The sequence below is a fragment of the Pipistrellus hanaki genome, assembly GCF_964339955.1.
Source record: "Pipistrellus hanaki genome assembly, chromosome: 9".
Lineage (NCBI taxonomy): Eukaryota > Metazoa > Chordata > Mammalia > Chiroptera > Vespertilionidae > Pipistrellus > Pipistrellus hanaki.
In genome coordinates, this window is record NC_140511.1 from 20401470 (window position 1) to 20428418 (window position 26949).

The 26949-nt window shown below is 46.0% G+C and overlaps 1 protein-coding gene across 1 annotated transcript; it reads right to left on the bottom strand.

Moving 5' to 3' along the window:
• Positions 1 to 1695: 1695 nt before the first annotated feature.
• Positions 1696 to 26428, bottom strand: POU2AF1 (POU class 2 homeobox associating factor 1). The gene is made up of 5 exons (XM_084894426.1): positions 26307 to 26428; positions 6186 to 6316; positions 5638 to 5680; positions 5290 to 5555; positions 1696 to 2777 (listed from the first exon to the last, which is right to left on the bottom strand). Exons 1-5 carry the CDS (start codon positions 26320 to 26322, stop codon positions 2463 to 2465), a joined length of 771 nt encoding a protein of 256 aa, XP_084750552.1. The 5' UTR covers positions 26323 to 26428; the 3' UTR covers positions 1696 to 2462.
• Positions 26429 to 26949: the final 521 nt, after the last annotated feature.

The following is a 26949-nucleotide window of genomic DNA, read 5'->3' on the forward strand; positions in this document are numbered from 1 at the left end:
AAATATTCTGCTTGGGAGAACTTTGCAGTAGATCAAGTTGCAAAATCAGTAAGACCGGTGAGAATACCTGCTAGGAAAGCTGCGTTCTTACAAACAGGAAGATGAGTGTGTCTGGCTGCTTCTTCCCATCAGACCCTCTATGGTACTCCTTCCTATAATGACACCACCAGACATGCTAAAGGGAGATAAATTTGATAAGAAATAAAACACTTCAGCACAGAAAAGTCTGAACAAGTCTTTATTGCAAATGTTTCCATTTTAGGAAGAAACCTGGATGGGCTACTGCAATCAAAAGGATTTACCTCATGATACCAAAAAAAAGGACACCATTTAAATACAGGAAATACTTTATTTCTTTGCCAGTTTTTGCCAATTTATACTCCCTTTAGATATTGCTTCTGCACCCCCTCAAATTCTCAAGCAGTGAGCTAAAAAATCTTGCATAGTGTTTTTTATAAGAAACCAAGGCACTTAATTATCACCAGGCCCTACATCACTAGCGACAAAGATGGAATTTTGTCATCTAAAATACTACTTGAAGCTTCTACATTAAAAATTAAGTTTAAATAAAAACAGCTCAAGGTATTTGTATTGGGATTTTAGTCAATACTGAAAAATGTGAGTCATAATAAACCCAAAGCAGAAGGAAAAAAGAAGTTCTTTTAAAGGCAACTTTCTCCAGTTTTCATTTTAAATGAGGGAGTAAAAGAAACTGTCATTTCCCAGAAAAGTCCATTATTTCTACATGGATCCCACCAACTGATGTGTCTGCCTAACAGTGACAGTGATGTCATTAGCGGACAGATGTGCCCATTTCCCATGCACACGGCCCCTGTCGGAAGCTGAGCACTCCCAGTGACAACTGTTCCCAGGCCCCAGTGGATCTGATGTTTCTCCAACTAAAACAAAACAAAACAACGAAAATGAAATCTAAGGGTCCTCTCTGGTTGAGGCTCCTGAGGCTCCCAGGAAGCATGGTGCTCCGGGAACAGGACTTGGTTCCACATGTTGATGGCTTCCAGAGGCTTTTAGGACACGACAGAAGCACATGTGACAGACAGCACTAAACCAGGACGCAGTCGCCACTGAGCTTCAGCGGGTCTGGGCCCACACAGCACCACAGAGGGTCTGATGGGAAGAAGAAGCCAGACGCACCACTCTTCCTGTTTATAAGAGTTCAGCTTTCCTTGCAAGTTTCCTCAAAGAGAGTAGCAAAAGCACTTAAGACAAGTTTTCTTAAGTTTATTCTTTTTTTAAAATATATATTTTATTGATTTTTTACAGAAAGGAAGGGGAGGGATAGAAAGTTAGAAACATCGATGAGAGAGAAACATCAATCAGCTGCCTCCTGCACACCACCTATTGGGGGATATGCCCCCAACCAAGGTACATGCCCTTGACCGGAATCAAACTGGGGACCCTTCAGTCCACAGGCCGACACTCTATCCACTGAGCCAAACCAGTAAGGTCATCTTAAGTTTATTCTTAATAACCAACTAATCTGGAGTGAAGCCATTCCTCAACTCTCCTATCATCCCATAAAACCCAATCTTTCTCTCCCCTCACATCTACCCACCCCACATATACACACCTCATATACACACACCATGTACCCATCTCTCCTCTGTTCCTCTGACCACTCCCCAACCCACTCTGGTGTTCCTTTTTTTTTTTTTTTAATTTTTTATTGAGTTTAGAGAGAGAGAAAGGGAGAGAGAGAAAAAGACAACATCCATCAGCTGCCTCCAGTACCCACCTTGACTGCGACTGAACTCAAAACCGGGGCTTGTGCCCTGCCCAGTCATCAAAGTGGGAACCTCTTGGTGCACAGGACAATGTTCAACCAACAGAGCCACACTGCCCAGGGCTGGTGTTGCTTTGTCTCCCCACCCCTTGGGCCCGAGGCCTTGAGACCTTGGTGGGCAGACTGTAAATCTGGCCAACGCTGAGAATGGCATTACAAAGGAGCATTGTATTGTCATTCTCAACACATGAGAGTATTGAGGGCTCTAGAGCTGTGGCACTGGGTCTGGCCTGGAAGGTGCTGGCAGGGCCATTTTCTACAGGCCACCCCATACATCTCAACATGTCAGAGGGCAGCTCTGGAAGCAGTGAGCACCCAAGAAGGGTGATTATCTCCAGGAAAGAAACATGGCAGAAATGAAAAAAACCCAGACCACAGATCTACAACACTTGCCATTAAATATTCCCTCTAAAATCTCTGTCATCCCTTCCCCAAAAGGAACAGAAAAGGTGGAAGGGGATGAGAAAGGGAGAGGAAGAGAGGAATGAAGAAAGGGAAGGAAACAAAGAAGGAGAGAAGGAGGGAGAGAGAAAGGATGCCAGTTTGCAATTCTACTCTGGGGTAAAAAGTGTAGTTACAAAATGGCTACTTCACACAGATAGAAATCTGAGGTTCAATCCCAGTTTCGGGGAGCAGGATTCTCAGGTGGGAGCCCGCCCTAGAAGCCTTCCACGGAGAGCGTGTGGTTGAGCGCGTAGCCATCGCTATCCTCTTCCTCCAGCAGCAGCTTGTCGATGGTCATGGAACTGATGGGCCTCCTGGGGTCTTCCATGTCCTGAAGGACTGGCTCCGGGATGGAGATGGGGAGCTGGACAAACTGGGGCCCGGGCAGAGCTGGGGCCGGAGGCTGGTACTGCAGGGTGGAGGTGGGCAGCGTGGACAGGGGCTGAGGCCACGGGAAGTAGGTGAGAGGTGCCTGGTGCTCTGGGCCCTCCAGCTGGGGCCCCACGGTGGGTGTGGTGGCACTTCTCGTCTGCATGGGGAGACACAGGACTGAGGGTTAGCAGTCCTGGAGGATTCACTGCCACCCTTGTCCTCTAGGGGATCTATTTCCCTTCAACTAGGTCCTTTCCTGCTGTCTCACTCCAGGGGGCTCCACCTGCACCGACTCTGACAGGAGAAACTCACACACACACTCTGTACCCCTTACTCTGTGACTCACCAGCTCTAGGTCCTTGCTCATGCTACTTCCCCATCAGAAGCCTATTTCAAGTGCATCCCAACTTCAGAAATACTAAAATCAATGAAAATACTGCATGCTATACAATAAGCCTGCCACATAGCATAGTAGCTGTATCACAGAGGTGGCACAGTGTGACCCACAAATGAAGGCAGTCCTGGCTCCACACAGCAGCAGCAGCAGCAGCACTCTGAGGTCCCCTTGGGCTAACAGAACACAGCTCACCTACTTCCCCATGGCCTCATCACCTCTCATGACCCCATCCTGTGACATCTGGGCCCCTATGGCCATTGCAGAGACCTCTACACATCAAAGCCATGCTCCCAGGTACTCTGCAAACCATGCCTCTCACCTGCAGAGAACCACCCTACAAACGCAGGTCAAGCCTCCTAGAGAGAGAGAGCTTGTATTCTCACTCTCTCCCATCGCTGAGGAAGCAGATGGGAGAGGAATATCTCTGCATGGAATGATGTGCCACAGGCCTAAGGCCCCTTCTACCACTCTTGCCTTCCCTGACATATTTCTCTCCAGTTGCCACCATGTTTTGAGACTAAACCATAACAATTATTTAGGAAGAGCTTATTTCAATGACCTAGAGACCTTGTTACAACAGAGATTCCAGGACAGGGAGTCAGGGGTGGAGCCTGGATTCTGCAGGTCTAATTAGATCCCAGGTAATGCCCATGTGGCTGGCCCAGGGACCACAGATTTAGTAGTAAAGCTTATGGGCTTTTCCTTATGGAATGATGGAGCTGGAAAGGGTCTCCGAAGCTTTCTGGCTTCCCAACAAGGCCTTATTATTTTCAGTATTCCAAAAGTCCAATGGGAACCCTTCATTTTTGAGTTATAAACTTGTGCAGGTTGCCTACAACTACAGGGTTTTTTTTGTTTTGTTTTGTTTTGCTTCCCCCCTTTCCCCCCCAGGGATAGAATTACAGCAACCCAGTATCATAACAGGTCTTATCTCCTGCTGATCAGGAGTGTTCACTGGGTAACTCTAACCAGCTTTGATGAGTCAATTTACAGAGTGGCAAAACAAATAAATTATTTCTTAATAAATAAAGCTTGTTTGATACACAGAAACTTTCAAAGCAGGAGGTGGGAATGATGAAAGGATAAATAATGAAAAGAATCCTTGGTCATGAAATGGTTGGGAACCATTAAGTCTGCCACCCCCACTCCCACCCTCAGCACTCTGATATGCAAATGAGTTAGTTGCCTGGGAGAGGTGTTGAATTAACTCCTTTCTACCCACCACCGTCCAGTCAGATGAGCATGGGGTAGGAGGGTTCCTGCAGGCCATGCCTGGATGAGATTTGAAGGGCAAGGGCATCAGGATAACACTTAACTCTTGAGGAAAATGCCGGGGTCTTAGAGAACCAGAGCAAGCTTTTTCATCCAGGGTGGGCTCTACAAATACTCATGAGGCCCCCGGCCCACCTCCCGTTTTCTTGGCACTAAAGTTGGACACAGTTGTAACCAGAGGCCTTTTCTCCTCCGAACACTTGGGGGAGAAAAGTGTTCACATAAAACTATTTCTATTCCTTCTTCCATTCCTGGGAACAGGCTATTCCTTTCCTATCGGGCACTTGAAGGCAGCCTTTGGTTAATGTTGGTTGACTTTGAGGCAATTATAAAAACTAGCATTAATCAAGTGCTTTCTGTATGCCAGGAACTATGCTGAAACCTCTACAGGCATCAACCTGACATCAACTCTCTTGTTAGTATTCCCATTTCACAGATGAGGACACCAAGGCTCAGAGAAATTAAGTCACTTAGCCCAGGGTCAGGGATTTGAACCCAAGCTATCTGACACTAGAAGTATAATTTAAAAAAATTACCCTACTGGTGAGCCAGATTCCATCAAAAGTACAGTTTTCGGAAAACGTGTATCACCTATTCCTCTGCCTAGAAATGTCTGGTAGATCCCATTGTTAAGTGAATGATCACCCATTAACTTATCTGACTAGAAAGAAAAGTTTGGCTGTGGCAGGAGACTCCATCAAGATCTCACGTGGAAACCTATTCCCTGCTTACAGGGCAGCATGGCTGCTTCAGGACAGAGAAGCAGACATCCCAACCCTGAGGAGCACCGGGCATGGAGGGAGGCCACAGCCTTGTTGGGGAGGATATTTTAGGTCAATGGGAATGCAAGCAGGCCTCCCAGGAGGACCAGGTGAGTTTAAATGACCTAATTATCCTGGGAATCAGTAACAAGAAAGATCAAGAATCAGGAAGCCAGCCATGTTCTTTCTAAGAGTGCCCTAGACATGAGTTGGTTCAGCCCCACCGTTGAGTGACGTACCGTGACATTAGTGATGAGCGGCTGGGAGGCGTAGGTCAGCACCGAGGAGGGCCCCACGACAGTGTAGCTGGGGCACACGGGCTGCACATACATGTCCGCTGAGTAAGGGCAGCTGACAGCTTCATGGGACACATACTCGGTGTAGGGTGTCCACGGGGCCAGAGGCTGGAGGGTGGCAGGGGCAGGCTGAGAGAGCCAGCCGGCACACAGGGCCCCCTCCTCCGTCATGGTGGAGGCAGCCACCTCCATGTCAAGGCAGGAAGGACCTGTGGGAAGAAGCAAATGACAGAGCTACAGGGCCGCCAGAGGAGGGACCCGGAGGAGGCCAGGGCTGTGGGGAGCGCTTACCCACTGCGGTGTACGTGGCCAGGGGCTGATGGGGCAGCACCACCTGAGGGGGAAGAAGACCAGGGTCAGTGTTCAGCCATCTCCAACTCGCCCCCTGCAGGAAATGTGCCCCGAGGGTCCCAGGGCAGGAGCATATAGGGGAGAATCAGACTTGTTAGAACAAAACACGTGCCCCGATCTCAACCATCACCATCAACATGTTTGAGGGATTCCCGTTTCCATTTTTCAAGAAGGCTGTGCCCTTCGGGAACTTGTATTGTCCTATCTTCCCAGGGGTGGGGGGATCAACTCGCACCAGGATGTGGGAGCCTGGCTCACTCACTCAGGTGTTAGCTTTGTTCTGTGGGCCAGCCAGCCAGCCCGCACCCCTCTAGTCCCATTTCATGAACCCACCAACCTGTTCTCCCCTAAGTCCATTCTCCAGCAGCCACAGCTGTGGCTAGGGTTGCCTTTGTGCCCCAGGGAGCATCCCATGGGGCAATGGGATTTTTTCTCTCCCATCCCCCACCCCCCATCACCATGCACACCAGCCACCGTGGACCCCTCACCGCGGTAGGTGTCACCGCCGCCCCGCTGCTGGCATGGCCACGTTTCCTCCTCAGCAGTTCCTTCACCGGCTCCTTCACTCGGACGCCCTGGTACGGCCGGGCCGGGGCCGGGGCTTGTTCTGGCGCTGTGGCTGTGGAAACAGGGTCCCCGGGGCTCATCTCCCTTCCCAGTCAAGTCCCACCTCCAAGTGCTGCTCTCCTCAAGGCTCTCACTAAGTGGCGTCTGAGCGCAGAGGGCCACATGGAAACTTGCTAGAATATCTCTCCTGTATTGTCACTCCTCCTGCCCCAGCCCTCCGTGGCTCCCCTCCGCCCAGAGGATGAACACCGAGCCCCTAGTCTAGATGGGAAGTACCCCAGAGGGTGATCCCCATCGTGATCCATTTCTCCAGCCTTGTGCATGCTGCCTGGGACATGAACCCTGACTCCAGCCAGGTCAACCTAGACTGCTCCACACGTCCTCTGTCTGTCTCGCCGCTTCATCTTTGCTTGAAATGCCACATGGCCGGGATTCCCTATCACTTTTCTCAACCCGTTCATTCTTCCTAACCAAGACTGGGGCACCCTTCCTGGCCAACCAGCACAGCCCACAGAATTTGTTTCATCCTACTGTCCCTCAAGCCCATCAGACCTACTTAGTATTCACCACAGGGGGCAGCAGAGGACGACAGTGAGAGCAGGGACTCTGAGTCAGAGGGCACAGGCTTCTAAACCTTCCTCTGTGCCATTCGAGCTGTGTGATCCTGGGCAAGTTTCTATACCTCTCTGTGCCTCTGACTCTACAATTTCTTATTAAAGGAATGTTATAAGGAATCACTGACATAGTAAATGGGAAGCATAGTCTATGCTTAGTATAAAATCAGATACAGAGTAAGCACTCAATACATTTTTTTTTTTTTTTTTTTAGTCTGCTATGTAATAGTTACCTTTTTCGGTGTCAATTTCTAATGCCCCTAACTAGATTCTAAACTTCTCAAGGTCCGATACTATACTTTATTTCTCTAAACCTTCCCAAGTGGTATATTCATAATAAGCTTACTAAGCTTACCAGTATTTGCTGATTAATTGCTTGGGAGGTAATTTAAAATGTGCTGTCTGTCAATCATCTTCCCTTCCCCTCTTCTGGGCTTTTGGAATGGGCTGGAGCAAATGGTTCCCACTTTCTCCATGGCTGCCCCCGGGATAAGTGACAAATACCCAGTGGTGACCCATGTGCCCTGGGTCTCTAGGCTTGCTGCGGAGAGAAGTCCCCTCTGCAGGAAACTAGAATGTGGAGCTGAACAGGCCTCTTTCTGTCCTGGCTGAGCAAGTCTGAAGCAGCCATCGCTGGGCAGTGACCATCTGCATGCCCAGACAGTCCACAGCCCAGGGGGACAGGCAGCACTGGCCCTCAGGACTCATTATCATCCACCGATAAGGGCCCCGGGGACTGGACTCGGAATCAAAAGCCCGGAAGCCTGGGTATCTGTTCAACCCGGATCCACAGCACTGCCCGGGCTGAACTTTGCTCGGTAAATACCCAGCTGATAAGCTCCCTTGCCCGACTCAGCACCAGCCACCCATCTGTGCTCTAGGCACACACATGGCCTGGCCTTGGGGCTCGGCAGGTGGAGAAGGCAACAGGAAGGGGTGGGAAGGGGTGTCTCAGAGCCCCAGGAGTCAGAGAAGCCCAAACTCAGATGCATTCGTGGAGGTTTTTGGACCTGGCCATGTCACAATACAAAGTACAGGTCCCCAGGCCCTACACCTGGAAAGTCTGGTTCTGGAGATTCAATGTTGGCCTAGGCATCCTAGGACTTAGAGCAATCCCTCAGGTGATTCGGAAACTGTACCGAGGTGAGAACCACTAATAATTCATTCCTGATCTAAGGCAAGAAACTTCCTCCAGCATCCTGATAGGAAATTAGTTACCCTTTTTTTAATTTGCCCTGTCATAGCAAGGGGTCTCTACTGGTATTCATTGATTCTTCCAGACATCCCCAGGCACAAGGCATACAGCACTGAAGAAGACAGGTGTGGCCTCTGCCCACAAGCATCTCTCAGACCAGTGGGAGAGACGAGTATAATGTGAATTCAGCCGGAAACGGGAGTGCAGAGCAGAGGGAGCCCCCTGTTCCCTGTGCCCCAGAACCACCTGTGTGTGCGCCATCACCTTTGTTCTAAGCGGCAGTGAACACGGGCCCGAGAACCAACAATGCCTTGTCTTCATATGACCTATTGAACATCCCTGGCCTCAATGTCCTCATCAGTGAAATGGAGATTATAACTCTTCATTCACACAATAGTTGTGAAGATTTAACTAAAATAATACACGGGAAACTCCCCAAACTATATCCAGCATATAGTAGATGTTAAAAACATTCTGTTTCACCTGGCTGGTGTGGCTCAGCTGAGGTTCTGGCCTGGTAATTGATTGGGTGATAATTCAAAGTTATCACTCAGGAACCAAGAGATCACTGGTTCAGAGCACACGCCTGGCCTCAATCCCCAGTGCGGGGCGTGCAGGTTGTAGCCAATCAATGAGTCTCTTTCATCATGGATGTTTCTCTCTCTCTCCCCCTCTCTTCCTCTCTGAAATTAATAAAAATATATATTTTTTAAAATATGGTAACAAAACACTTTTCCTTGCATTGCCTTCCAATGAAACTCACAATTTATAATCCATTAATAGTGTCCTTGTCTATAAAAAGAAGATAATGATGGTATGTATTTTGTGGGATAATTTGAGAATTTACATGTAAATACTTAGAATAGAGCTTGCACTGAGTAAGCACCAAATCAATGTGAGCTCATATAGGGTGGGACAAAAGTAGGCTCACAGTTGTGAGTGTGCAAAACACAGAGCTTCTTCCTGTATTATTATTTATTAATTATTACATTATTTTCCATATGAGCAACTGTAAGCCTACTTTTGTTCCACCCTGTATATTCATGAGTAGCAGTAATAGTAGCAGCCCTTCCCAGCATCTGCAGACAGATATCAAGTCCCCTGTACAGTTTCTAGCTGTTTCTTAAAGACGTGTTTTGAATCCCTCCAAACCTTCTTTCTACTTGCGTTACTCCTGCACTAGTTCCACTTTCCACTTCCCCTTCTGACGGGGCGATGCCCGGTGCTGACCACAGACCCCAGGTGTGGCCTGACAGCTCAGAGAAGAGGACACCTGTCCTCCCACACTCTGCTTACTCATTCTCACGGCCACCCTCACCACATCAGCTCTGCTCATCACTCAGCCTAAACGTGTCTCTAACTGGGTTTCCAGCCATTCTTAAGTGCAAAGTCCAGCCTCAGGCATTCTGCCCTCAGAAGAAACTCAGGGCACAGGGTTATTTGGGGGTCTGAGCACTGCCGTCACACTCTAGTTGGGGATAAGAATGACTTGAGCCGAGACTGGTTTGGCTCAGTGGATAGAGCGTCGGCCTGCGGATTGAAAGGTCACAGGTTCGATTCCAGTCAAGGGCATGTGCCGTAGTTGAGGGCACATCTCCAGTGGGAGGTGTGCAGGAGGCAGCTGATCGATGTCTCTCTCTCTCTCATTGATGTTTCTAACTCTCTATCCCTCTCCTTTCTTCTCTGTAAAAAATCAATAAAATATATTAAAAAAAAAAAAGTATGACTTAAAACCACAGGCACACATCTTAGACCAGATCAAAGAAAGGTATATAGCTAACCCTCCACTCTGCCTGATTTGCACGTACATTTCAGGAGGGGGGGAATAGGGGGGTGAGAGAACTGAGACCCTGAGAGCATGCCGGATCCCACTATCTCCCAGGAATGGCCACTTCTAATCCTTGGCCGCAAAGTGGCCAGCTGGGCATTTAGAGGACCTTGTCAAGCAAAGGCTTCCTGCCTCCTGTTGTTTTTGAATCAATGAACAAAGAGGGCTTGGGGGAGGTGCTCTGAGCAGAGGGCATCACCCTCTGATGTCTGGAGTTCCCGGAACCCACAGTGTCAACAGGTGTGCCCTGGCACAGCCACCATATGGAGAGCATAACTATCGCAGTCACAGAGCTCCCACGGCTCCCGGGGATCTCTGACTGCCCGCCCAGGAGTCCACCAGCAGCTGCCAAAGACTCCTGTAGCTGACTGCAGGCTTCTGAGAGTGTCTTTGCAAAGTGACCATGAAATATCAGAATCTGAGGCCTCAAGACAATTCCCACAGGAACCCAACAGCCAAGTGCATTTGCAAGGTGAACACTTGCTGTTGGTGCGTTTCACACTGACCTCTGTAAAACAACAATAAACATGTCTAACTCCACCAGAAGCACCGTAATCCCTACTGCCACCAGCATGAGAAATGAGCCCACGAATATACATGTGGAAGAGGGGAAGCAGTTTGTCTGAAATCATGATTGCCTTGCCTTGGGGCCTCTGGATCTTTGCATGGAACTAGCTTGAACAAAACCAAACCGGAATATTTAAAAGAAAAATGTAAGGTTATTGACACAATTTCTTAGGACAATGATAATAAATAAAAGAAGAGCCAAAGAAAATAAAACAGGAAATTGAAATGATGTTACCCAGAAGATGAAAATCCAAGTTCCCAAAGTAGAGTTGGCCCAAAATTTTAGTTAATAGCCCCCTGATCAAACTGCAGCTCCAGGTCGTACACCCTCAGAGCCTGAAGCTTTCTCACCACGTGTCCTGTGCTCCGAAGGCCCTTCAGGGCTCCTGTGGGCATCCACGCCTCCATCACCGGGGAAATATCTTTTCGCCTAAACCGGAGCCTCTGGGCCTCTTTGGGAATCTCCTTTCTCAGGAGAACTTCAGCCATCCTACCTTTCGACCACTGGAAATCAGTCACCAGTGGAGTTTGAAGGGGGGGGCGGGGGAGGAGAGGGAGAAACACACAAAACTCATTTACAGAAAAACCTATGAATTTGCCCCAATAAGGGCTTCCCTTTTCCAAAAAGAGCAATGAAAAAGTCTGAAGGTATAAAAAGTCAGCAGAGACATTTCAGTTCCCCCTACCACACACCCGGACCTGCCCCACATCACAAAAATAAGAGCCGTGCAGCTGCCGTTCTGCTGGGGAGCAGAGACCATGACAACTTCAAGCCGACGGGTCTCCTCAGACGGCGCTCTGGCTGTGTGTAGGCACCGTGCTTGCTCTGCACCAGGGGCAGGGGACAAGTGGATTCTACTGATTTAAATAAGCAGGGCCCTCCAGAGCCTGGATGAAGGCATAGTGAATACCACTGAGGAAATATGCAAAACTGTCAGCACTTGTTTACTTAGTGACCCCATGCAAACAAACTGCATCTGTGCCAAAGTGAGGAAGCCGCTGGGCTAAGCAGGTAGGTCCCTCCGAATGGCCCCGAGCAGAGCCCCGTACCTACCCTGTAACTGGTCCCTGTAACTTCTCCTCTGGGGGGCTTTCAAAGAGCCCTCTTCGGGCAGGGGTTCCCTAGAACAGCCTTTGAGATGCTGGTGAAAGAAGTCCCTCCTCCCTCCCAGGTCTGTGCTGTTACAGATTTCCCAAGAGCCATCCCAGCCCACACCAGTTTGGACCGCTGTTCTCAGGGCTGGGAGGGATTCAGGATAAGCCCACCTGTTCCTCACCAGGGGGCCGGGAAGAGGAACGTAGCCCACCCATCTTAACACTCTAGCTCTCTGACGCCACTTTCCATTCCCACTCAAGGCTGCAGCCACACAAGGGCATTTTGAAAGACAAAGCCCTCCCCCTCCTCCTCCTCCTCCTCCTCCTCCTCCTCCTCCTCCTCCTCCTCCTCGCAGAAAGACATGTGATACACTATTAATCACTCCAAGCAACCATGGTAAATATTTTTTTTTCTCTTTTGCTGCTGAATCTTCAGTATTGTTTTTATAAAAAGACCCATTAAGAAGAAATACAAATAATTTCCCCTTTACTTGTCAGAAGCCAAGCTCAAATAATTGAACAATAGGAACCTAAGCCTAGGGCCAACAAACTTGCCCTAGCTGCTAACTGAAAGCAGAATCAGAAACGTTGCTGACCCTTTTCACCTTAATGTAAAGAAAGCTGTTTGTGTTCTAGGCCTAAGACAGCAGAGGGCTCCTGGGAAAGCCTAGCTCAGGTTGGCTAAGGGATTACTCAGATCCTTGACTGAAACACTAATGGGAGTGTTCTTCTAGTGAAGGTCTGAGTGTCAAAGCCTTCAAGTTTGTTCTTTCCATTCATGGACAATGGCTGATTTTTTTCCAAACAGGAAGAAAGAACTTGGGCTTTGGCCAGAATTAAGCTTGACACGCTACAAAAAAGGTTTTCTCTCACCCAGTATACACTAGATTGTAGTTTACTTTTTTCTCTTCTTCTTCTTCTTCTTCTTCTTCTTCTTCTTCTTCTTCTTTTTCTTTTTTTCTTTCTTTTTTTAATGTAGGCCAACAAAGAGAGCTCATATGCATGCCAATGTGGGCTTTCTATTCACTATGTTTGAACTGAGAGGCCCCTGCAGCCAGGAAATAGCAACACTCTATATTCTAGCGATCTGGATAACACCCAGGCAGAGCTGGGAAAGGTGGTTTTAAGGAAGGTGCTCCAAACACAGGAGAAACTGAAGCCAAAGAGGAGTAAGTCATGATGTCTTCATGTTTCTTTGTTCTGATTGGAGAGAGGGAGGGCGCTTGCCCTCCCTTTGTCCCCATTGTAAGAGGCATATTCCCATCGACCCCCGCAGAGCTCACTCAACAACATAGGCGGGTCACTGGGAAAGACTAAGGAGGGCCACAGACGCTTAGGATTTCCCCAGAGCTTTAAGCAGACCTACAGGGAACATGTGGATAAGAGAAGCCAGAGAAAGCTCCTCAAGTACTTTGCATTGACTACAGAGAATTTTTCAGTCTCAGAACCACAGGGCCCCAGACCAAAAGGATCTATGAGTCAAGTGATCCCTACACAAAGGAAGCCACAGCCAGCCGGCACTGTTCACCCAGGATTGCACTCCTCTCAAATTGCTAGGCTTGCAGAGAGAGCCAATTTACCCCCAGCCCACTCTCATCCACCAAGCTCCTGCCTTAGATGCCCCCACTCTGCAGTCTCAGGATTACAAGAATTGTCTCAAATGCTCTCAACGTCCCACCCCAGGCGTGACCTTGGGCAGGGTCATCCAAAAGGCCTGTAGTGCGAGTCTTCAGACTTTTTCCTCACATGCACTGCTGCTGACACACCCTTGCTCCAGGAGCTCTCGGCACCTTTCATACCATGCACCCATCCTCCTTCCAAAGCTCCTGCAGACCCAGAAGAAAGGAGGCTGTTGCCCTCCACTCTCTGCTCCCAGAGACAGTATCAGTGTAATGTCTCTTCTCTGTGGAGACTCAAGTATGTTGAGAGAATGCATGCCAAGGTGCCATGTGTTTCCGGGTCACGACCTCAATTCCCAGGAACTCAGATATAATCGCATTCACCTTTGTGATGTTATGTGCCCCAAAAAGCCCTTGACACAAATGATTTCATGTGAAGCCTCACCACAGCTTCTGAAATAGGCCAGGGAGGTGTCCCTCTTAACTTCTGTTTTACTGGTGAGGAAAGTGATGCTCAGAGATGTTGAGTGACTTCCCCAAGGATTTAAATAAATAACAGTGTCATCAACTAAACCAGGACCTATGATTCCAAACACAAACACGGTCCATTTCTGCTTCACTGCCTGCTCCCTCCCTGCCCAGGCAAGTCATGTTTATTTCTCTGGTTAATACTGGAGGTCAGTCATCAAATTGTCCCCTGTTCAATTCTGACCCTCCTTCCTCTAGTTGGAGTGTGGGCTTGGAACACCCAGATTCAGTCTTCCTTGATGGCCAAGAAGTGGTGTTTCCCAGGCCAAAGAGAAGAAATAGTCCACGGGAAGCTTACTGGCAGTCTGCTCACATGAACAGTGACGAGAACTGAGAGACCCAAACAATTCCCCGCAAAGTTTTATTTTTGGTATTTTCGATTGAAATGACAGTGGACAGGTCCACCTGAGAAGCCAGCTGCATCTGTCGCCTTTTACAGAAACTGGTGTCACCAGAGCAGAAAGGGCTCCCATCTCAGATGCATCCTGTCCCAGGATGGGGGCACGTCCAGGAGACCACGGGCGGAGTATTCATTAAACAAGTTCTTGCCGAGCAGAGCAAACTATGTCCTTACTATCATGAAGTTTACTGTCTAGTCTAGTGGAGTGTATAGACTTAGTTGAATAATTGCAAACCTAGAATTACGAATTATGACAGAGCTGCATCTGCTTCAGAGTTGAAGTGTTCTGGCTGCACCAAGAGGAAAGAAGCACCAATGCAGAGAGATTGCTCTGGGACCAGGCTCAGCCCACATCAAGATATACAACATTGCCGAAACCGGTTTGGCTCAGTGGATGGAGCGTTGGTCTGTGGACTGAAGGGCCTTAGGTTTGATTCCGTTCAAGGGCATGTACATTGTCTGGGTGCACATCCCCAGTGAGGACGTGCAGGAAGCAGCTGGTCGGTGTCTCTCTCTCATCGATGTTTCTAGCTCTCTATCCCTCTCCCTTCCTCTCTGTAAAAAAAATCAATTTTATATATATATATTTGTAGCCCCAGCCAGAGATCCTGGATGAACCCAAAGATGTTTCCACCAGCTGACTCTATCCTCTCCTGATTAGCCCACTGGGGAAGACCAGTTCTAGAAACTCAGATTTGAAGATGGAAATCAGCTGGCTTCAGAGGTTCTATACTGAGTCTCAAATATCCTGAAATTCAAATTTTCAGGGGCTTCTGATTCACACTACCACTACCATCAATGAATCAGAGCCCACCTCCATCTAAGGGTGTATCTACTTCATTTGGGAGGGAAAAACATCTAATGCAACCCTAAAATTTTTGACATTTTTAGAAATGATAAAATATAGCTTGGGACTCAAGCAGACAAGGTTTGAAATGGCTACTACATAGCTTATCACTGTGTAACTCTTGGCAAATCACTTAACCCAGGGGTCAGCAAACCATGGCTCACGAGCTACACACGGCTCTTTGGCCCCTTGAGTGTGGCTCTTCCACAAAATACCATGTGCGGGCGTGCACGTACAATGCTATCGAAACTTCGTGGCCCATGTGCAGAAGTCGGTTTTCGGCTCTCAAAATAATTTTCAATCATTGTACTACTGATATTTCAGTTGTTGTACTATTGATATTTCAATCATTGTTCTATTGATATTTATTTAGCTCTGTTGACTAATTTTTGCCGACCACTGACTTAACCAGCATGTGTCTCAGTTTCCCCATTTTGGAAAATGAGGCAATATCCACCTCATGGGATCATCATGAAGAATATGTAAAATTAACACAGTTAAAGACCCAATACATAATAGGTGCTCAACAAGTGGCTGATTCTCCATTAATCTCAGCCAATAGTCATGGTCCATCATTCACCAAAGAAACATGCCTGGTACAGTGGCTTTAACTTGCTCCTCTCCTGTTATACCCTGATACTGAGAGTCTCTATCCTCAATACACTCAGGGCCCTCTGCTTCCTGCAAGGCCTGCCGCAACCTGCCTTTATTGTTCTCCTAGTAGTCATCCCTCAGATACCTGGGCCTGACGTCCCCAAGTAGCAGGACAGCCCTGCTTAGGATGCAGGGGGTGGCCAATGATGCTACAGAAAAACTGGTCAAATACTTCATTTGTAAATAGAAAAAAGCCTGGATGGGAGACATCAAAATCCTGACATTGGCCTCTTGTAAAGTTACCGTAAGCTAAGCAGAAGAACTTCTTTCTTCAGAAGCCACCAGAGGATTACATTTGTGGCAGATTTAAGCTTTAAAAGGATGACCCCAAGATGAATCATATTAGAGGAGGGGTGTCGAACTCAATCAGAGAAGGGGCCAAAATCTAAAATCCAGCCTAAATCGCGGGCCGAATGGTTTACTGAACAGTCATAAACTGACAATGTCATAAACTGACAGCGGAGTCCAGTGATGACAGCGCGGTGCGGGCCACATTGCAAGGCCTGGCGGGCTGGATTTGGCCCGCGGGCCTTGTGTTTGACACATGTGTATTAGAGGTTTTTAAGTAGCAAAGTATGGTTCAAACCCTTGTCCTGACATCAGGTGTGGCCCCTCAAGGAACCTGTGTGTATCTCCAAAAGGATAGGGACATAGCCTTCTTCAAAGGCCTCTTCCATGGTCAGAGACGGGACTTTTGTCATCCGTTAGGGCAAGGCATACTTCTAGCTGACATACTGGTTTTATCAACAGCAGCAGGGGTCAAAAAAAGGGAATATCAGACTCACACTGAAAGTGTTGGTTCACCTATATCAGGGGCGAGCCAGCCCAAGGTGCCCACACAAATTTTATAGCAATACAGCACCTGAGTGAGGAGGTGGAACAGAGGGGACTGATACTTCTTTCCTTGTTAGATCAAGACCTGAAGCATGAATCTAGCATTGCCAGTCTGATATAGAACAAGAAAAACTGATGGTTAGGCAGCTGGAGGAGAAGAAATTCAACTGCATGTCCCTTGATTTTAAACAACACCTGGTTTGGAATTTTCAGGACTAAAACGAGTCCTTTTTTAATCCTTACCTGAGGATGTAGAGTGTGTGTATGTGTGATGTGTGTGTTGTGTGTGTGTTTAAATTATTGATTTTTAGAGAGAGGGGAAGGGAAAAAAAAAGAGTGAAATATTGATCAGCTGCCTCCCATATGCATTCCAACCAGAGATCACACCCGTAACCTAGGTATGTGCTCTGTCCTGGAATTAAAACCAAAAGATGTTTGGTACATGGGACAATGATCCAACCAACTGAGCTACCCTATCAGGGCAAGACCAAAGGGATTCTTACAAAAGAAGTAAACTTTTCCTGAGACCCTCAGGTATGGGCCATTTCCTTGGAGGAAGGACTCTTCAAACTCAACATCAGCTGTGCATTTTGGGTACAAACCCCGGCTCTTGGTAGCTTGGGGTACAGTCTATGTAAATGAAAATAGCTCTGATCATAGATTCATGATGTGAGATATAACTGCCAGTCAAGATGAGCTTTTTTGCTAGGTCTCTGGTTTACTAACCAATGTCCCCTTGATTTGGGAGCATTCCCTTGTGAAGGACACTGGAGAAGTTGTTAGAATGCAAAGCCTGGGCCCTCGCTAGTTTGGCTCAGTAGATAGAGAGCAGCCTGTGGACTGAAGGGTCCTGGGTTCTATTCTGGTCAAGGGTACATGCCCCAGTTTGGGGCATGCAGGAGGTAGCTAATCAATGATTCTCTCTCATCATTGATGTTTCTTTCTTTCTATCCCTCCTCCTTCCTCTCTGAAATCAATAAAAATATATTTTAAAAAATAAGTAAAAAAGAATATGAAGCCTGGGGAAGAAGTCACTAGCTCAATCTTTGAGGAATGTATCCTCCTCCTAATTCAGAAGATACCCACAGAGTCTGATGATCTTTGCAGCTTCAGTGCTTCATGGAGTTTGATTTAGCATGTTCTACAGTGACTCACTTATCTCTAGGAATGAGGTCCTTACCCTGGAAGTAACCAAGGACCTGTGACCAGCCGTGAGGGATCTTGCTGAAGGAGTGGAGGATTGGTTGAGGTCAGAGCTGTCAACTTGTGTAACTTAAAAAACCCTGAATAAGCAAAGGTGCCTGTAGTTGCCAATAAAGAGAAGGAAGCAGAGGTGTGAATGAACAATCTGAGTTCTGATGTCCCCACAAAGCTTCTCCATTTTTATTTTTGTATTGAAGCTCTGCAGTAAATTTTGTTTAAATAAAGCAATTTATTGCAAAAATGTTGTAAATGCCAACCTAGATATTCTCTGATTTCCTTCCCATACTTAATGTCCTAAGATGCCACCTTACTCCCAGTTTCTATGCAAAGAGTCTAATTACCATTTATTCTTTTTTTCGTTCAACATATTTTTATTGATCTCAGAGAGAGGAAAGAATAGGAGAGAGAGACAGAAATATCAATGATGAGAGAGAATTATTGACTAGTTGCCTCCCTCACACCCCACCACTTGGGACTGAGCCCAGGACCCCGGCATGTGACCTAACTGGGAACTGAACCTTGACCTCCTGGTTCATATGTTGATGCTCAACACCGGCCAGGCTGATGATCATTTATTCTTGAGGCTTCATATCCAATGCTACATGCTCTGTGGCACCTTCCTTAATTCCATCTTCACTTCCCTCCTGCTGAAGGTAATTTATTTTATTAGTTGAATTCTCTACTTAGAAATAATTATATGATTGGATAGATGCATGCATGCATAGGGTGGTAAAGAGATGGCTGATTTTCCTTGTACACCTTTCTTTCCTGCACTAAAATTTGCTCCTATTTTTTACCCTCTTGCTTCCCCTTTTTTCCTTTCTTTTCCACCTCCCCAGCATTTTTCAGTTCTAAAAAGTTATTACAATCTTTGGACTTTTTCTCTCTTCAAATTAAATCTATGATTCTTTACAGAGGACTGAAAAGTAATTCAGCTTCATCTACGTGTGGTCAGATCCTCTTTGGTCCCAACACCTGGTCTGAGAATGATTCCGGTTTATAATGCTCTGGCTATGTGCTCTTCCCAGAAAGCGACACTAATGAAACCATTACTAAGAAAAGAGGCAGCACATTGCTGTTTCATTTTTCGGTATCATTTGTGCTATTTTTTGCATACTCAAGTGTGAGCCTCCCTGCAGCAAGATTATAAACACCTCAGTTCAATCTCCTAAAATAAAAACAAATACAAGCTTGCCAGTCAGTACCAGCCTTAACCACCATACCTTACAAGGCTGCTAGGAAACGATGGCTCAGGTTCCAAGTGTGGTCACAGAATGGCCCACTTAACCATTAGCCCTGGTCACTAACCTCACCCTGAATTACCTGGAAAGGCGTGTCCTGCTATTTCACAAAAAGTGCAGAACTCAAGAGGACACACAACTATAATCTAGAATTAGTTGCATCACCGTTGTCTTCAGAGGTAAAAGTGAGAAGGCATGGAAAAGTAAAAATAGCAACTAATATCTATTGAGTATTGACTTACAGCCAACCACTGTAGTGCTCACCTATCACACCCTGGGAAGAACCATATGCCCACCACATATGTAAGGAAATGGCCACAGTGCAGGCAAATGGACTTGTAGTATCATACATCAGTGAGGCATAAATCTAGGGTTCAAATTCAGGTCTGCTTGCCCCAGAGGCTATCTGTAAACCACTGAAGGCAAAGAAAGAACAAAGATGTCACTCTCTAACTCAAAATTAAACCCTACTCCCTATGCCTTGTTTTACACACACACACACACACACACACACACACACACACACACGGATACCCTAATTCTTCTGAAGTCTGATCAGTTCAGAAAAAAGAACACATGCCAAGAAGGAAGACTTGGCTCCCAGCACAGGCTGCCTCAGAGGACTCTCCAGTAGTGCTGTCCAAAAAAACGGGGGAGCTGGGTTATTTTGGGGAGATTCTAGGTCTTCTCTCCGTTTGTTTGTTTTTTTGCCCCGCATTGCAGCTAAAAAATCTGCAAAGGGTCCCACCAAGCTGATGCTCAGCATCAGCCTACAGACTGAGAGGTCCCAGGTTTGATTCCAATCAAGGGCATGTACCTTGGTTGTGGGCACATCCCCAGTAGGAGGTGTGCAGGAGGCAGCTGATCGATGTTTTTCTCTCATCGATGTTTCTAACTCTCTATCCCTCTCCCTTCCTCTCTGTTAAAAATTAATAAAATATATTTTTAAAAAGAGCCCCACTGAGGAGGTGTAGCAGCAGGGCAAAGACCTTATTTCCTTCCAAAGGTGAGCTGAAACACAGGCATCAGAAATAAGTTTTCAATATATTGAAGGGCATTTACATCTATTTCCATTTTCCTCTCTTCTAAAGTGCATCAAACATCCTTTTCAAGGTTTTCCATAGTAATATAAACATATACACAGAAAAGTACATTAACATGCATATGTAGTTCAATAAATTATTAACTAGATAAATAGTTCAAGGAACAGAATATTGAGAATTCCAGATGTTTTCTTCATAGACCCTCCCAAACATTCCTCTCACCTCTCCAAAGCTTATAAGAATTATGGTTTCTAACATTGTACATTTGTTTTTATTTTTATATTTAACTTTACATAAAGAGAATAACCCAGTAAATAATTGCTTATTTTTTCATTATTTGGCTATAATTGTTGGATTCATTTATTTTTTACATGTAGTTATAGTTTAACATTTTTATTGTTGTTAGTGTTTCATTGACTTACTATTTAGAGTAGATGGCTATTTGTGTGGTATTGGTTTTTAGCTATTGTGATTAATAATTCTACAAAAGTATTGTATATGTGTATTCTTCTTGTAGACACCAATGCATTTCTGGTAGATACTGCCAGATTATATGTTATGTTCAAATTTAGTTAATAATGCCAATATGTTTTCTAAAATGTTTGGAGGAATGTTCTATCTACGTTCTTACTAAACTTAAATGATCAAAATTTTTATTTTTAAGCATTTTGATGAATGTGAAGAGAAAACTCATTATTTTACTTTCTATTTTACTGGAATTAATATAGTTTTATATAATTATTGTCCATTTTATGAAGTACCTTTTCATATATCTTGCAATTTTTATTAGATCATCTTACTAATTTGTAATTGAGTGTAACTTAGGTTAAAATAGGTTTTAAGATAAGAACAGATATCTGCCAGGTGGTGCAATTTTTTATTTTTGTTTGCCATTGGTTCTTTGTCTAACACGGAAGGCCTGTGTTTTTACCTCAGTCCTGCATGTGAGGCAAGAAGCAAAATAAGGAGACATGGAGATGGGACAGCTTAGCAAGACAATATTCGGGGTCTGATTCACATGGTTTGCATGTTGCGGGAGGGGGCAATGATAGAGAGGTATGCTTTTCTTGCCTTTCCCTTTTCTTCTTCTTACTTCTCCAAAACACAGATGCGATGGCTGGAGCTATAGTGGCAACTATGAAGCAATCTTGAGGACAAAAGTCCCATGCGAAGGAAAGCAGACCGGGAGGACAGAAGCAGCCTGAGACGCCGTGGGCACTGTAGAGACTCCACACAGTCCTGCCCAGCCCACTACAATTTCTTTTATGTGAGAGAATGTATAACACTGTCGTATTTAAATCCATATTGCTTCAAATCCCTTCACTAGCAACCAAATCTAATCCAGAGTGATCCAACAGAATGTTTGGTACTCTGCACAGCATCAAATAAGTACTCAGTGGCCCATAGCTGGTATTTATCCCTATGAAAAGCATTGCACATTTTCTGCTCACATCAGTACAATATGCAAAAGTGTACTAGAAACCATCAATTTCAACCTCCAGGTCAGTCGTTTACACATTGACCTCCCATTAGAATCACCTGGGAGGCATCTGAAAATCGGATGCCTGGGACCATTTAAAGAGAACTGCTGGTTGGGCCTAGGCATCAATATTTCTTAAATCTCCCCAGAGCATTCCGATGTGTAGCCAAGGTGGAAAAGGATTGCTCCAAGCGGGTGCAAGAATCCCTTTAGTAAAACTAGGAACTTGTGTTTGAAAGCATATATTGATTTTTTTTTTTTTAATAAGCACTCATGAAACTTCAGCAATTAGAGCTGGAAAAGGAGTTCAGTCAAGTTCAACCTCTTTGCCCTGAGCAGGGAAATGTGAGGCCATTTTACAGCAGGGGCACTGGAGACTCAGAGCAAAGAGGTGGCTTGCCTATGCTCCACACTTACTACCCATGGACTCGAAAGCAGGATCACAAGAACAGTGCTTCATCCACAGCTTTAAACAACCAAGACCACAGGGTTCAGAGAAGGCTTCTCCATCCCAAGCAGGCACACTCTTATCAAGCAGTTCTTCTATAAAAATGCAAAAACTGGGATGTTGCTAAATATAACATAAAGGTGAAAATTATGTCAATAATCATGGTCAACTTTGGTTTGGTTGGCTTCAAAGTGAGAAATTGATGGACATCTCTATTTTGTGGAAAAACAAACTTTAGAAATGTCAGAGGAAAAAATAAAATTTAAACCTTGACTTTGAAAAGTTTAAAAGCAAAAATATACAGGACTTTTAATGAAGTGAATTAAATATCCAGATATTTAGCTAATAATTGTAGACAACATTGGTTCTTTTTTTATCCTCACAACAGAACAGATTTGCAGCTTTGAACTGGAAGAAAGCTTTCAAAATCTCTGACTCAGGGACTTTCTGAGTATAGAGGGAAACAAAGTTGGCTTTTTTTTTTTTTTTTTTTTTTTTTTTTTGTAAATATAGAAAAAAGGAAGTAAAGTTCCCACCTTGAAAATCATCTGCTCTTTTACCAATTAATCTGTGGGCTTAGTACATGTGTGTCACTTATTGAATCCCTGTGTGTCTTTTAGATCCTACTTGCCCTTATCAAGAAAACCACTGAATCAATCAATAAACTTGATAAGAAATAAAGGTGCTTATTAGGCTTATTAAGTAAGCACAGGTGATAACAGAATAGAAATATTAAGTGGCAATCCACAGACCTAAATTACTTCTTGTTGTAAGTTTGTCTGAACTTACGCAGGAGAAAGAGTTCTAAAAGTTACACGTATGTTATAGATTTTTCTTGTCTTTGACTGCATTTTTAACTGCCTCAAAAGAGCTGGCCACTTAGTGGAACCCTGGAGCAAATCCGGAGGTCTATGTTAATGAGAATTTTGAGATCTAAATTTACCTGTCTGCTGAATCTCTGCCCTGTTCAAGTTGTCTAAAAGCAAAGGCACATCCATACCATAGAATTTGACATAACTCTTCCCCATTCCTAAGGTGCCTCCTTGAGCACCACAGCAAAGAAATGTCAAAGCCAAGTCTATGGGACATCAAGACAGCCAGGCAACTCAAAAAAATCAGTCAGGCCTGCCTTTCATCATTACATGGGCCTTTCCTTTAACAACAGTAAAACATAAATAAATAAATAAATAAATAAATAAATAAATAATCAATAGTTTAATTCGTTCATCATTTTCTAATAGGTGGTATTGAGTTCATTATACACAATTTAATTGCTTTTAAAGAGGAAGTCAACCACATCTAATTTAGGGATTGTGTAAATCATTTAATCAATTGACTGCAAGCTTTGTCTCCATTAGTTTTGGTTCTGTGCAAGCCCAGGATATTGAGTGATTTAAGAAAGTGAATACCAAAAGAACCACCCAAATTAGTGTAGACCTGAGGCCGGCAAACTTTATCTGTAGAGGTCCAGGCAGTAAATATTTTAGGCTCTGCAGGCCATATGGTCTCTGTGGCAACTACCCAACCTCCCTGTTGTAGCAAAAGCGGCCCATACAACATGTAAGCGAATAGACGCGGGTGTGGTCCTGTAAAACTGTGTTTGCAAAAACAGGTGTGTCGGCACAGATTAGGCACACTGGCCCTTGCCCTTGTGTGCAGACCCCTGATTTAGGCAGAGCCTGGGAAAACTATTTGTAAGATCCTACCACTCAAGAATATTTTGTTTGTGCCCCTTTAACCATTTTAATCAAACTGGAAAGCCACAGACATGAAGGAATCTGCAGCAACCCTGATCGCTGGAGATGGGCCCACGGAAGTGTCACCGCCGGAGGGAAGGGCTCTCTCATCACTATCATTACTTATCAGGAGACTTGACAACATTCATTTAGCTCTGACAAAATCCTTGTAAGGTGGTGATTAGAGCCCCCATTTTCTAGGCATTTAAGAATAGAAGGTGAAATAATTCCGTTGAATTTTCAACCCCAGACTCATCTCACTCCATCGCTCCTGCCATTTCCACTCACTGTTAGTAATTGGCCTAAACTAGGTTTCTTGTTGGGGTGGATGTTAGTGCTTCGCCTCCACACAGGACCTGCAGGACCAAGTGCAGAAGCCAGGGGGAGAATTTGCAGATTGAGTGACTACTTTATCCCATTGGCCAGTCAAGCAAAGCTCAATTCCATGAGTGGGGCTTTAAGATTTCCATTTCTATGTGCCAGCAGCTCTGAGCTGATCTGAACTAAAGCCCATGTTCACGTTTAGTCCACAAACGAGGGTCGTGGGCCAGGTAGGGAGGAGGCAACAATTACAAAGTGAATGTTTTCTTAACCCTTTCCAGAACCTCAGAGCACAGTCATTTCAGCTCGTGCCTCCAGGGTGTTTTCTGAAAAAAGAAAGTGCCCTTTCAGCACTCTTGGTGTCTGATTGCAAACCCTGCCCTTCCAGGTGATTCTGAGCGGGCTGACACATGCTGCCCTATTTTCACTGCTTTTCCCACAGGGTTTAGTCACCTCGGTGCCCACAGTGGCCTAGACAAGGGCCTTACTTGGATCCAGGGTAAGAGCATGGCTCTGGTGCCTGGGGCCTTTCCTAAGTCCCTTTAAGATGCCAAAGGACAATGAGAGAGAATCCTAATTATGTGCATCTGTCATGGAGAAAGTTTGCCCAGTTATTCCATGGACGAGCTCACAGTGCCGTCTCCCTAAGGATGGAGTTTTGTGGCCCCTGATTGGACCTCCATGGTATGAGCAGAAAACATGTCTCTAGATCCCATCTTATGAAACTTCTAGTCTCTTAGGAGGAAGGAAAGAAGAAGAAATGTAGGGTGTAACCAAGAGGGGAGAATATGAATGCAAGAAACAGCCCCTGTCCCAGACACCGAAGCAAAACCAGGGCAATCAACATCCTTTCCACAGCATCTCAGCTTCCTAAGGGGGACTCTGCAGAATGGCTGGTACCTGTACCCCATTTTACATGGATAAAGAGAGTGCCCTGCTCTGAGTAGATAGGAATCAAAGCAGAAGTCCCTCCAGGGGCTCACATATAACCCACTGACTCAGCTCTGAGTGTAAGGGCATAGGGACCCACAGCAGCGCCCAGTAAAGACAGTGATGCCCACCCGCCCTCGGCCACAGGCACATCCATGGGGCTGGCCGCCATCGTCCCTGAAGGCCAGGGTCTTGCTCTATCCTCCTCTGGTAGTAGTTACACACCACCCTTACTAGAATATCCCCAACTCTCTTGGAAGGATTCCATAACTCTCAAACCCAAATTAGAATTTATTTCTTTTTATTTTTTTTTTTAAAAACATCTTGCCAATATCAATGATGAGACTTCATGATCTGAGAAATTTTGAAGCCACTCCCCCATATTACACATTAACCAGCTCAATTCCAGGGAGTTTGCACAAGAAATAAAGGAACAATGAATTGGTGATAAAGGGATTGTAAGTTATATTTTATGTTTTAATCAATGAAGGTATATTTTCAGAACTCTAATAGAATATCTTTTGTAAAATAAATACACTCCCTAATTTATCTTTTTCTGTAAATCTAAATTTTCTTATATTAAGTTTGCTTGAGGAAGGGCATACCTGAACTCATGAAAAGGCATTTTAAAACGACTGATAGAGCCATTTTTTAGTAATACTTCTTTCTGGAGGAAGTCCAGATCCGAGCCCCAATAAGATTCAACTCTCATGAGGCCACTGAGTTGACTTTGTTATTTCAAAAAAGAAATGTTGTAGATAATCTCTGTGTGATTTCAATTATTAGTAACACGAGTCTCTGTTTGGTCCCACAGAATGGAAAATAAAGATCACAGTTGTTCCATCCCACTCCATGGATAAACATAAAGGTAACAGATAAACCTGCTGTCCTTTTGCACCCACCTCGCCACAGAATGGGGAGAATGACAAGAGGCAGGACAGTGCAGTGACAAAGCCCACCTCCCACTGTCCCCCCGCATCCACAGACACAGAGCACGCCTGCCTGGCCGAGGCTGAGCGACTCAGAGAGAAGCAGCCCACGGAACTGAGCCTCGGGCTCCAGAGCAGCTGCTCATACAATAAAGTCATGTATAAAGACCTCTCTGACTTTCCCCTCCCGGCCCCAAACCAATATCACAGTTGACTTTTGTTTTGTGAATCATAAACCGCCCTTTTTCCCCCGCAGTGATTCACGCCCAGCAGCCCAGGGACCACGGGCCTTCCCACCTGGGAACAGTAGTTCGTTCCCCTCCAACCTGGAAAATCAGCATCACCCTGGCAGGGTGCTTTCTCCACCGGCTCTGTCTCACCCATCTCCTTCCTCCCTGCTCTCCTGGCTGTGACCCCAGACCCTGCTTCCACCCCCTGCCCCACCCCTCCCAGCTTCAGGCTAGCGGATGAGCGCCCCCCGCCCCTACCCACGCTGATGGGGCTCTGACAGCCACAGGCAAAGCACTTACATTTTTGCCAGAGCATGGCCTGTGACAGGATGTTGCCTTTTTTCTTTGAAGCAGACAGTTTGGCTTCTTTAATGTGAGACCTGCGTGTGCTTTCCTCCAGCGTAGCCACTGCCTGCTCAGGGCCGCTTCCTCGGCTTTTTAAAGGCCGGGTTCCCGCTGCGCACAGCGTCATCACATCCTCCCCGGGGCCCCGCGCGTCCTCAGGAGGCTGCCTGTCACCCAGTCACCCACCCGCACCCCCAGGGCCCGCCAGCTGCACACCGCTGGCCGGAGCCGCCAGCTGGACCCGAACCACCACGAGCCCACCAGGCCGTGGCCCTTCCCGTGTGGCCAGAGTGATGTGCCCTGTGGTGAGTGGGAAAGGGCGAAGGAGTGGGACCTGTGTGCGTTGTGTGCCCAGTCCTCTGTGCCCCCGCACAAACGAGGAGCCCCCAAAGTCCCCATGGAAATCTCTGGGTTTGCTGTGGTCCCCCTCCAGGCGTCTACACCACCAGGATGTGAGCGGGCACTCAGTCCACCATGGGCCCTGCTCACGGGAAATGCTGTTCCCATGGGGTCACTGGTTCTCACTTGCCGGAGGAAACACCTGTAGCCTCTTCAAGCCTCACTAAACAACCTCCTCGTTCTTTTAGTATTGCTTTTC

Bases quoted from the DNA above. Each gene is read 5' to 3' on its own strand.
- POU2AF1 (XM_084894426.1), bottom strand. The intron at 5,681-6,185 runs GTGAGGGGTCCA...CTTCCCCCTCAG, and splicing joins CGGCGGTGACACCTACCGCG to GTGGTGCTGCCCCATCAGCC. The intron at 5,556-5,637 runs GTAAGCGCTCCC...TTCTTCCCACAG, and splicing joins GGCCACGTACACCGCAGTGG to GTCCTTCCTGCCTTGACATG.